General features: G+C 57.5%; 1 protein-coding gene across 49 annotated transcripts in view; it reads left to right on the top strand.

Annotated features, from left to right (window-relative positions):
- CELF4 (CUGBP Elav-like family member 4) overlaps nt 1–12,548 on the top strand; it is a 274,994-nt gene that overhangs the window by 204,596 nt on the left and 57,850 nt on the right. For 25 of the 49 annotated variants that reach the window (XM_070421061.1, XM_070421049.1, XM_070421058.1 and 22 more), the window contains exon 3: nt 9,334–9,412. In XM_070421061.1, coding sequence (XP_070277162.1) covers nt 9,334–9,412 — 79 coding nt within the window. The remainder of the gene's footprint in view (nt 1–9,333; nt 9,413–12,548) is intronic. The other 24 variants (XM_070421054.1, XM_070421029.1, XM_070421070.1 and 21 more) reach the window with 1 other exon arrangement.

Raw genomic sequence — 12,548 nt, 5'->3', positions numbered from 1 at the left:
ACTCCAACAGGGCACGCGCTTCGGAACCGCTCTCCTGGGGCTTTGAACAAATAAATTCTATATTAATTAATCTGTTCATTACCATTTGCTAAGTGCAAAGTCCTGGCGGAGGGCAGAGTCGCTGGAGAGCTGCCCCTCCTGGGGTCTCATCCAGCTTGGGTGGTTGCTTCCTTGCCACCAGCTTTTATTTATTTTTTAAATTAATTAATTATTTTTTCAAATTCTCACCTGAGGATATTTTTCCATTGGTTTTTAGGGAGAGTGGGAGAGAGAGGGAAAGACAGAGAGAAATACTAATGTGAGAGAAACACATTGATTGGTTGCCTCCTGCACCAGCCCTGACCAGGGCCCGGGCCGGGGAGGAGCATGCAACCAAGGTACATGCCCTTGACCTGAATAGAACCCGGGACCCTTCGGTCTGCAGGCTGACGCTCTATCCACTGAGCCAAACCGGCCAGAGCACCACCAGCCTTTTATACCAAAGGCTGGAAACGCTCAGTCTATTCTCCCCACATTGTCCGAAGTTCATCTTTAAAAGGAAAATCTTGAGTGATGATCTTGCTGTAGCCGGGGCATGCACACAGACCTAGAGGTGTTTTCAGGAAGTGCCTAAAGCCTTGAGGTGGTGGGTGGAGAGAAATGGCCAGGGTGCTGGGGGTTGGGGGGGCGGGGAACTCGGCATCGTCTTCAGGCAGCTTCCTGGATAGGCAACTGGGCAGTCACTCATGCCTGGGGTTTAGGGCTTTGCAGTTACCATCTTGATATTCTTAAAATGTTACCTTTGAACTTGTGCTTGTAAGTGAAGTCATAGGACAAAGGAGCCTGGAGCCTCTGCTCCCACCGCCTGCCTAATCCGGACACATCCCAGGTGCACGTGCAATCACCGTGCCCTTGAGGCCAAAGTTAGGGGAGGGCTGGGTCCACTCAACATGTGGCACAGGCAGCGCCATGTGTGTCTGGCTGGCTAACAAAGGCCATGTCTTAGTGGGTCACCCTCTTGCCCAGGTACCTAGAGAGCCCCTGGCACAGCATCACCAATACCCTTGAGAGTTTCCCACTCACTGTGGGGCTGCCATGGGCAGAGGTGACGTCTGGCTTGACCTCCCAGGGCCCAGCCTCAGCTGAGCTGCAGTCAGTGGAAGGGGGTACCCAGCAGTCCTCAGGCCCAGTCTGCCCCCCCTGTTGCAGGGTAGCTGAGAGGGGTCCCTCTGCCTGAAGGACCCTCTCTTCCTCCCTAATCTTCCTGAATCTGGCCAGCTCAAGGCACCCACATGCCACCAAAAACAAATTGTGTCGTTTTGATGATTCTGCATAGGACTTACATGTTCTGATATTTGCATTTAAAACTGGCATCACACAAAATAAAGATGAATGGTAGAATCCATGCTAATAATTTGAAATTTATATTTTTCTTTACTTTAAGCGACATCAAATAGCAAATAAAAATACCATGACAAGTCAAGAGAGAGACCGTGGAAGAAAGGAAAAGCTTTATATTTCAGTGATTTAACGTTGCTTTTTTCCCTTTCCTTTTCAACAAAGAGCCTTGCAAATTATATCTCTCTTCCCAGAGCAGCAATGCTGCCGGGACTGGGGCACAGGCGTCCCAGTGGGCCCAGCACACGGGATCTGCTGCTTCCCGTTTCAACATCAAGCCGAGTTCTCTGTGGGGGAATAGAAGCAACAGCAGAGATGGGTGAGGATCAGGAACCAGGCTCCTCACGAGCGCGTCAGGCGTGGGTGGGCAGGGACGGAGACCAGCTCTGCCTCCGGGGACGCATGCAGCCTTGGACTAGGGACCAATTGGCATTTCCACACAACTTCGTGACTTGGGGACACACAAGCCCTTCTGGTGAGGAGAGAGCTGGGGACCACCAGGCACTCGCACATGCCAGAAGGGTCCAGAAAGGCCCCTTGGCTTTGAGGTGTGGACACCCTGGAATTGCAGTGCTCTGGCTGCGCTTCCCCCCGACCACCACCACCCACCCTGCGCCACGCAGAGCTGGCCCAGACCTCCCGAGGACGCCTGGGACACACAGTGGGAAGCAGTGTGGAGGTGGACTTTGTTGAGGGCCTACTTACTAAGCAGCAGACAGCGCACGACTTTCCTCCCGGGTCCCCTTTAACGCCCAGCCTACATGAATTCTTATAAGATGTCTGTGATGTCACACCTGTACTATTTAAGCATGCACATGTGTGTGCATGTACACCCCACACACATGAGAAAGGGACGGGGAGAGAGAGAGAGAGCGCTGCAGGCCCAATGTGAGCAGGGGCTGGATGAGAACCAGGAGGGACAGGGTTTGGGTGGGTGGGGAGGAGTGACGGGGTTTTCCAGGTCCTTATTTCTGAGACAGCTGTGGGGCCCCATGTAAGCAGAGGGCTCCAGTGGGTAGAGACAGGTGGAGGAGGCCCCAGGTGATTCCTAGGTCGTCAGGGCTGCCCAATGAAGCAGGGGCAAGTTCATGAGGGGATGTTCCCAGAGTTCTCACCAGCGCTGGCCTCGGTGGGTGTCAGCGGAGGGATGGAGCAGTGGCCAGCCCCCACCCTCAGGAAGGTGGGAGCAGCAGAAGACCAGCCAGGTGAAGACAATCCCTTCCTGATATGGTGACTGAATACACCTGGGCTCTCAGGCACCAGGGACCCCTCTGCAGGCCAGCCCTGCTCTGGTGGGGTCCTCATTCCAGCCTCGGGGAGCCGCACAGACAGATGGGGGAGAGGAGACACGGACAGGGAAATGGCTCCCACAGAGGACCAAGCCCGGCGCACAGCCCAGGTTGTACCAGGAGGACAGAGGAAAGGAGTGACTGGAACTGCAGGTTAATCGGGGCTGTCTTCCCAGATGGGGTCGGGCCGCTCCTGCACCTGGCTCGCAGCGGGCCGCAGAGGCCTGCAGACACCTGTGAGAGGGAGATTGGGCTGACTGAGAACAGACAGGAGGGAGGGGTTGTGGGAGGGAGAGAAGAAACCAAATCTAAGAGCCTGTCTGGCCTGTCTGTCAGTCTGTCTGTCTGCCCACCAGCCACGGGCCTCCTGCTCCGCGGGGAGCCGAGCTGCACGGACAGGTGGAGCCGCTGGACCAGCTCAATCATCATATTTATTCTAACTGTAGTGTAATCGTCCCCAAGGAGCCCGGTTCAAATGAGCTTGACATTATTAAAATTTTAATGCCCAGTTTTCATAGCTGAATGAATATTTAAAGGGTATGTCCCAGCTTAAGTTATGATGATGAAGAAATTAATGGAATGTCTTGTTTAATGCATGGATATGTGTTGATGCAAAAAGTGGCAGAGAGGGGGAGGGGGAGGGGAGGCAGAGAAGGGGCCTGGGAGGGAAGAAGCCATCCACCCACAGCCCTCTGCTGGGCTTCGGAGCAGGGAGGGTCCCAAATTCTGGGCCAGGACCACTGGCTCCCCATGAGGGGGCCTCGGGCTGGAAGCAGAAACACCGTGGACAAGAGTTACTGACGTGTCCCCAGAGGCCTGGCCCCAGGAGCCTGCAGGGCAGCTTCAGGGAGCTGTCCTGACCCAGGGCCACGTGCGATGCTGATGACACTTCAGGAAGGGAATCAGCAGGGACAGTGCCCCAGCAAGAAGGCCATCACACAAAATAGAGGGCATCACACCGCAGCCCGCCTCTCACCAGCCCCCAGCCCCAGGCCTCCTGGAAGGATGTACAGTGGCCGAGGGGGATACGGGACAGAGGAGCAAGAGATGGGGGGAGGAAAAGCACCATGGGGCGGGCTCCGGTGCCTTCAAAGTGCGGTGTTCACCTGAAAGGGATGCAGCGTTCACCTGGGGCCTGTGTGGCAGGAGGTCCTGAGGCTGAGACCCTGCTGCTAAGGTGCAAGGTTAGAAGAAGGATGAGGAGGTGCAGGCGCCCCTCCCTCCCCCCTCCCCTCTTTATCAGCGTCCCTTCCTCACTGGGTCTCTGCGGCCAGGCTTGGCCTCCTCTCCCAGGGTGGCTCCCTCTGCGCACACCTCCCTCCTCAGGGTGAAACCAGGCCTCGCGAGGCTGGACAGGGCCAGCGTCTGGGCCAGGGAAGGACGCTCTCCTTCCGGCCCAGAGCACCTGCACAGAACCTGCTCCGGCTGAGAAGTCTCCCAACTGCGCCTGACACTTTATTTCTGCTGGGAATTAAGAAAGCGTGCGGGGCCGTATTTTCTCTCTCCCTCTACCCGGCACCTCTCTGACAGCCCCGAAGAGACTGTCTGGGCGCTGACCATCTCTAGATCATAATGGGACGTGAAAAATGATGCAGGAGTCACAGGTCCATGGGAAACAATTCAATTCTGCTCCAGCAGTCTGTTTGGGTCACACCATGGGTGCTCCGCCCCGGGGCTGAGGGCAGGTGGGAGGCTGGATGAGACCAGAAAGCCCACGGTCAGAGAGAAGCAGCAGGGCCTGTGTGTGAGCCGAGCAGTGGTGGAGGTCTGGGAGCATGGTCCTGGGCTGGCCGGTCAGAGCTCCCTGGGGTGGGAGGCTGAGTTGGGAAGCCTGGTGCAGAGCATTGACGGAGAACAGTGTGACAGTGGCTGGCTGGCTTTCCCCCACCCCCAGGTGGAAGGTTCCATGCACAGGCAGATTCCACTTGCCTTGTTTAATGTTCCATGGAAGATGGGCCCCATCCTATCAGAAGTAGCCCTCCCAGCCCTTGTTGATCCACAGGACTCACCCCGACTGCTCTCGGACCCACATAGAGAAGACTGGCCGTGGGCCACAGAGGCAAGATACCCAGGGAGGAGTCTTCCCAGCAGTCCCTGCCCTTCCTCCTGACATCCCCCCTAAGCACGGGGTCAGCCTGGCACGTGCAGGCCCCGGGCATGGAGTCTCCTTCACAGCCTCCCTCCTTCCCATCTGCACAGTTGGCAGAGCCCAGCTGGGTCTGGTTCCTGCACCTCTACCTGCCCCGCCTCACATAGACTTTCCTCTCCCTTCTTGCTGGGGAAGTTGAGCCCCCACCTGGCCCCCTGCTCATCCCTCTTCTGCTCTGACCTTTCCTGGACCATCCCCAAGCCCATCACGCCTGCTTCCCAGCAGCTCCGTGTAGTCAGCTTCCTCTTGATGTCGCCGCTTGCCACCTGTGTGACCTCGGGCTAGTTTCTTAACCTCTCTGAAACTCCATTTCCTTGCTTAGAGTTAAGGACAATTTCATTGCATGCATCATAGGGGAAGTTATGATAATCCAACAATATCATCAGTGTAACAGTCAGTCGTGTCCCTGTGGGTGGAGCAGTGCTGTGTACCCCAGGTGGGACCTGAGTCCCTGCTCCCACCACTTGCCTCCCAGCTGTGACCTGTACCTTCTCTATGGAAACGGAGAATGTCTGCGGGAACCCGTTCTCCAGGGTACCAGGAAGGCATCATGGTCAGAGGAGGAGACCACTGGGGCTGGGGGGAGGAGCTTGCAAGTCCAGGGCCCGGACTTGGGAGCGGAAGGGGCTGGGGTGTCGGGAATGGAGTGATACACGGGGTCAGAGGGGTCTGATGTGAGGGGCCCGGCTGAAGAGGTTGCACTTGGTTTGACGGCCCAGGGAACCTGGCCCCCAACTCCCCTTGCCAGACGGGCATGTCCTCACGGGCTTCCTCCCAGAGTAGCTGGGGGAGATGAGATAACACGGCAGGCGGACCCACCCGTGTTGTTAGCCCTGTGCCTGCCCATCCCGGCCGAACCCCAGATCCTCTGCTTCTTGGAGCTCTGGCTCCTTGTCGGCAGGAGAGAGATAACACTCCCTCTCTCAGGGACGTATAGTAATTACATAAGCATGAGAACTAGAGAAACATGCCCAAGAGAAGACAGCGGCTGGGACTGGGGCCTGGTCAGTTGCAGGAATTTTCTGCAGGAGAATATTGCAAGTTTGGGGGAGATGAGGAGGGAGGGACGGTATAGGAGGGAGGGACGGTCTAGGAGGGAGGGACGGTCTAGGAGGGATTGACAGTCTAGGAGAGGGCTGTGTGCCAAGTCCCAGGAAGTGCTGGGTGGGAGACCAGGACGCCGGCTCAGCCTTCTGGACCCTTCACTCAAACACTGGAATGGAGGTGGTTTACGGGGGAGCCAGGGGACCCTAAGTGGAGCCGGGACTTCACTGAGTCCTCTTCCTTCCTTCTCCCTGTGACAGGAGCCCCCACACGCGGCAGTTCCTGTGCTGGGGGAGCTTCCATGCACAGCCCCTTTTTCCCCCTCCGCTCCACAAGGGGCCGAGCGGGGACCACGGGCCAACAGTGGCCCCTGACCCCCTCACAGTGGATCGGCCCCAGTGTCCTGTCTTGTGCCCCTGGCCAGCTGGCCTCTTGCTCTGTTTCCTGCCCTGCCTTCTGCTCCGTCCTTCCTGGCGGTGAGTCTGCCCTTCCCTGTTGTCACCTTGCTGACTCACGGCACCCGCCTCCCCCACCCAGCTGTCTTGATGCAGCCAAAACTCACTTCGAATCAGAGACCAGAAGCCCGGGGGAGCTTGTGACTGGCTAGCCCGGTCTCTGGACACGAGGGCAGTTGGCCACAAAAAGTCAGCCGGCGCAGGAGAGAAGCTCCATAATAGCCGTGGCAACCCAGGTTCCCGGGCCCATCTGCCCCTGGTGGCCCTGCCTCCGCTTCCCCATCTATAAAAGGGGGTGTTCGTGCCGGCCCTGCCTGCCTTTCAAGGTTTGTTGAGAGAGATGTGCAAACGTGATGAGGGATAAGGGGTGCGTGGCAGGCAGAAGCTCTGGCAAAGACATAAAGTGCAGGCCATTTGTGTGACCCCTGCTGTCTATTGCTTGGAACATCTTGGGACTTCAGGCTGCAGAGCCCACCCGGTGCCTCCTGCATCAGGGAGGATCGGACAGGCAGCGGAGCTGGGATGCTTGGAGTTCAGAGACCCCTAGTGGCCTGAACGGGCACAGAAACAGATCCCGGAGAGAGGCAGGTGGCCTGGAGCCTAGGAGTCAGGCGGTGCCCTGGTGTCTTCCTGGCACCCACACACCCCGTGAGTTGAGTAACTGTGCTAACTCCACACACACACTTCCAAGGGGCAGCCCTGGCCGCAGTCAGGAGCCCCAGCCCTGAGCTCTGCACCAACTAGGAGCCGGGTGGCCCGGAAGCTCAGCTCACGTCTCTGAGATGGCATAGGGTGAGGTGCAACTCACTGCCATGCCCCAGCCTGGCGAGGGGCAGTCTTCAGCCAGAGACCAGCTTGTTTGGGCAGAGCCAGTGGTGTGCCAGGTGTTTGGGCAGAGCCAGTGGTGTGCCAGGTGTGCTGTGGGAACACCTCAGAGCTGCTCAAAACTGGGACAGGGACAACACTCGGTCCCCAGTCCAGAGAAACCCTCCTGCAAATACAGTGCCCTGAGGGCTGCACAGGGAAGGGAAGAGGGTGGGGCTTTAGAGAGGACCTGCAGGTTTGCAGCTGTGTGGGTGTCTGCTCATGCAACCAGCTGGTGTGGTCTGTGTGCCTAGGCACCCGTGCGCCAGGGTGGGCTGTCTGCCTCCCACCCCCGCCTGCTCTAACACTGACCCCTGCTCTAACACTGGCCCCTGCTCTAACACTGGCCCCTGCTCTAACACTGACCCCTGCTCTAACACTGGCCCCTGCTCTAACACTGACCCCTGCTCTAGAACTGACCCCTGCTCTAACACTGACCCCTGCTTTAACACTGACCCCTGCTCTAACACTGACCCCTGCTCTAACACTGGCCCTTGCTCTAACACTGACCCCTGCTCTAGAACTGACCCCTGCTCTAACACTGACCCCTGCTCTAACACTGACCCCTGCTTTAACACTGACCCTGCTCTAACACTGACCCCTCTGCTCTAGCACTGACTCCTCTGCTCTAGCACTGACCCCTGCTCTAACACTGACTCCTGCTCTAACACTGACCCCTCTGCTCTAACACTGGCCCCTGCTCTAACACTGACCCCTGCTCTAGAACTGACCCCTGCTTTAACACTGGCCCCTGCTCTAACACTGACCCCTGCTCTAGAACTGACCCCTGCTCTAACACTGACCCCTCTGCTCTAACACTGACCCCTGCTCTAACACTGACCCCTGCTCTAACACTGGCCCTTGCTCTAACACTGACCCCTGCTCTAGAACTGACCCCTGCTCTAACACTGACCCCTGCTTTAACACTGACCCCTGCTCTAACACTGACCCCTGCTCTAACACTGGCCCTTGCTCTAACACTGACCCCTGCTCTAGAACTGACCCCTGCTCTAACACTGACCCCTGCTCTAACACTGACCCCTGCTTTAACACTGACCCTGCTCTAACACTGACCCCTCTGCTCTAGCACTGACTCCTCTGCTCTAGCACTGACCCCTGCTCTAACACTGACTCCTGCTCTAACACTGACCCCTCTGCTCTAACACTGGCCCCTGCTCTAACACTGACCCCTGCTCTAGAACTGACCCCTGCTTTAACACTGACCCCTGCTCTAACACTGACCCCTGCTCTAACACTGGCCCCTGCTCTAACACTGACCCCTGCTTTAACACTGACCCCTGCTCTAACACTGACCCCTGCTCTAACACTGGCCCTTGCTCTAACACTGACCCCTGCTCTAGAACTGACCCCTGCTCTAACACTGACCCCTGCTTTAACACTGACCCCTGCTCTAACACTGACCCCTGCTTTAACACTGACCCCTGCTCTAACACTGACCCCTGCTTTAACACTGACCCTTGCTCTAACACTGACCCCTCTGCTCTAACACTGACCCCTCTGCTCTAGCACTGACCTCTGCTCTAGCACTGACCCCTGCTCTAACACTGACCCCTGCTCTAACACTGGCCCTTGCTCTAACACTGACCCCTGCTCTAGAACTGACCCCTGCTCTAACACTGACCCCTGCTTTAACACTGACCCCTGCTCTAACACTGACCCCTGCTTTAACACTGACCCTGCTCTAACACTGACCCCTCTGCTCTAACACTGACCCCTGCTCTAACACTGACCCCTGCTCTAACACTGGCCCTTGCTCTAACACTGACCCCTGCTCTAGAACTGACCCCTGCTCTAACACTGACCCCTGCTTTAACACTGACCCCTGCTCTAACACTGACCCCTGCTTTAACACTGACCCCTGCTCTAACACTGACCCCTGCTTTAACACTGACCCTTGCTCTAACACTGACCCCTCTGCTCTAACACTGACCCCTCTGCTCTAGCACTGACCTCTGCTCTAGCACTGAACCCTGCTCTAACACTGACCCCTGCTCTAACACTGGCCCCTGCTCTAACACTGACCCCTGCTCTAACACTGACCCCTCTGCTCTAACACTGACCCCTCTGCTCTAGCACTGACCTCTGCTCTAGCACTGACCCCTGCTCTAACACTGACCCCTGTGCTCTGTTACAGATGAACCGGCCGATCCAGGTGAAGCCTGCGGACAGCGAGAGCCGAGGAGGTAGTAGCTGCCTGCGCCAGCCCCCTTCACGTGAGGGCCCACTTGTCTCTGCCCCCTCGTCCCCTCCCGCCTCCCTCTCCCAACGCAGCAATGCAGCGACTCCTGCCACCTGCCCTGTCTCCCCCTCAGGCAGGGTTTTGGAGCTCTGGGGGGACAGTGAAAGGAAGAGGGGTGACTGGGGTCTCCCCAGTGGTGGGGTTCGGTCCTTTCCATGAGGGAGCAAGCAATGAGGATGTCCGGGACACTCTGCTGCTGCCTGTAGGACATGGAAAAGGTGCTCCTCCCACTTCCGTGTCACCAAGGAAACCCCACTGTGATGGGACTTGACCTGTTGAAAGGATGCTGGGCCAGGATGTAGGCAATGGAGGTGGGACATGGGAGGGTGCAGGCCGGAGTGGGCACATCTGAGGAAGGCTCCTGTGGGGTGTTGGGGTGCTTCCCGTGGGGTATAGGACTGTTTCCCGTGGGGTGTTGGGGTGCTTCCCGTGGGGTATAGGACTGTTTCCTGTGGGGTTTTGGGGTGCTTCCGGTGGAGTATAAGACTGTTTACCGTGGGGTGTTGGGGTGCTTCCCGTGGGGTATAGGACTGTTTCCCCTGGGGTTTTGGGGTGCTTCCTGTGGGGTATAGGACTGTTTCCCGTGGGGTGTTGGGTGCTTCCCGTGGGGTATAGGACTGTTTCCTGTGGGGTTTTGGGGTGCTTCCTGTGGAGTATAAGACTGTTTCCCGTGGGGTGTTGGGGTGCTTCCCGTGGGGTATAGGACTGTTTCCCGTGGGGTGTTGGGGTGCTTCCCGTGGGGTATAGGACTGTTTCCCGTGGGGTGTTGGGGTGCTTCCCGTGGGGTATAGGACTGTTTCCCGTGGGGTGTTGGGGTGCTTCCCGTGGGGTATAGGACTGTTTCCCGTGGGGTTTTGGGGTGCTTCCCGTGGGGTATAGGACTGTTTCCCGTGGGGTGTTGGGGTGCTTCCCGTGGGGTATAGGACTGTTTCCCGTGGGGTGTTGGGGTGCTTCCCGTGGGGTATAGGACTGTTTCCCGTGGGGTGTTGGGGTGCTTCCCGTGGGGTATAGGACTGTTTCCCGTGGGGTGTTGGGGTGCTTCCCGTGGGGTATAGGACTGTTTCCCGTGGGGTTTTGGGGTGCTTCCTGTGGGGTATAGGATTGTTTCCCGTGGGGTGTTGGGTGCTTCCCGTGGGGTATAGAACTGTTTCCTGTGGGGTGTTGGGCTGCTGAGGGCAAGATCCTGGAGCTGGATTTAGGGAGGAGGTGTCTGAAAGGGAACAGAGCAGGACACAGCCTCACATAAACCCCAGCCCCATTCTCACAGAGGAAACTGACTTCCACCTGTGAGGCCACCAGGGCACACAGGCTCAACCAGGCCAGACCCTGGCTTCCTCTGCCAAGCACCCATGCCCACACCATGCCAGGTCAGGCCCCTCTGCCCCTGGCTTATCCCCATCTGGGCATGGTCGGGCAGGTAATAAGGGATTTCTCTCTCCCTTCCCTTCCCTCCCCATCCCCAAAATTTTCTAGCAATTTAAGAGCAAAAGGTAAAATGGGCAAAAGCTACTTGTACATTCAGAGCCAAGATCCTTGTCCTGAGGGGACTCAGGGAGGCCACAAAAAGAGCGCCCCCTGCTGGCAGGGAGAGTAAGTGCCACCTCCGCCCTCTCTGGGGATCCAGGAGCAGGGCAGGCCAGGCCTCGGAGGCAGTGGCCTGAAGGAGGGAGACGCCACACCTGGAGAAGTCAGCCCAGGAGGCAGGCCCCTGAGGTGGAGCAGGGGGTGCCTGTGTGCAGAGCAGACAGTTCAAAGTCCAGCCAGTCTCTCTGGAACCGGAGCCCGGAGCGGGGCGGCGGGCACCCCTCTGCCCAGCAAGGCCGCGCCAAGCTCTAACTCAAACCTTCGCTTGCCTCCGAGGCAATAGCTCTCTGACTCCAAGTTGCTAACCTCATCTCCTTTCTCCCATATATCTCCTGCCGCTGACACTTGCCCCAAACCCGATTAATCAGCTCTTTTATTCTTCCCGCGGTGGAAGGGGGAAAGCAGCGCCAAACCCAAACATCTATCTATTAATTGCATATTCAATATTAAACAGGGAGGTGATCCTGAGTCAGCACTATCACCAAGCTAGTTTTTAAAAAACGAAAGTATATCCATTAAATACTTCTTCTGGGTGGAGGGGCCGGGGGAGAGGTGAGCATTAAAAAAAGATGAAAGGAATGGGAACAGGAGAAGGGTGAGGAGGCAGGGGTGGGAGTGGGAGGAGGAATGCTATGGGCAAGGTGAAGGGAAAGGGAGCAGGAGGAGAGAGGCCTGGAAGAAAGTGGAGGAGGCCAGAGAATTGAGAGCTCATGTTGGCCTGGAGCAGGCAAGGAGGGCTTCCTGGAAGAGGAAGGAATTGGACCAAAAGGTGTAGACTTGGCAGGAGACAGGGAGCACAAGTGAAAATGGAGCCCTAAACACAAGGCCAAGGGGTTGGACAGGTCTCCATCGGAAGCAGGAGCCACTGATCCTGATGGGGGGACAGGGCAGAGAGGGGATGTCCCGGCTGTACTGTCCTTGGTCAGGAAGAGAGGACACAGCTCCTGCTACAACCACCAAGAGCCCGGGCTCCAGCTCGGCAGGGAAAGAAAACCAGAGGAGGAGCCTCCCCAGGAGCCACCAGGAGCGCCCAGTTAATGTTGTAGAGCTCGAGGGAGCACGTGGTCTTTAAACTCAGATTCACACCCAAGTAGGCAAGCCAGTGTGTTAACCAGGGGAGTGAAGCAGCTGGGGACAGAGAGGGTGCAAAGTGGAGGACGGAGGGCATGCCCTGCCCGACCACCTCAGAGGCAAGGGCACTCCCCAGGACGTGCACTGTGGTGTCCTTTGCCTCCCGAAGGCGAATGTACCTCCCCCAAAGCTGGTTCATGGTCAGCGTCTGCACTGGGTCTCCACAGCGTCAGGGGCCCTTCCGCCTCTCGGTTTCACTCTGGATGGGTGCACACGGGGTGCTGTCCTGCACGTCTGAGCCCCCCATCCTCCCTGGCCAGGTTGTGGGGACTTCTTTCAGGGAATCAGACTCCATTTGGCTGAACTGGAAAAGGCTGGGACTGGGGTGTGTGCCTACCCTTCTCAAGGGTCCAAAAAGGTCAGCAGCCAAGTAGGGGAAGGAAGGCGTGCTAGAG

The sequence above is a fragment of the Myotis yumanensis genome, unplaced genomic scaffold, assembly GCF_028538775.1.
Source record: "Myotis yumanensis isolate MYYU_CA2020_CCGP unplaced genomic scaffold, mMyoYum1.0.hap1 SCAF_7, whole genome shotgun sequence".
Taxonomy (NCBI): Eukaryota; Metazoa; Chordata; class Mammalia; order Chiroptera; family Vespertilionidae; genus Myotis; species Myotis yumanensis.
This window is presented reverse-complemented; position numbering and strand designations above follow the sequence as displayed.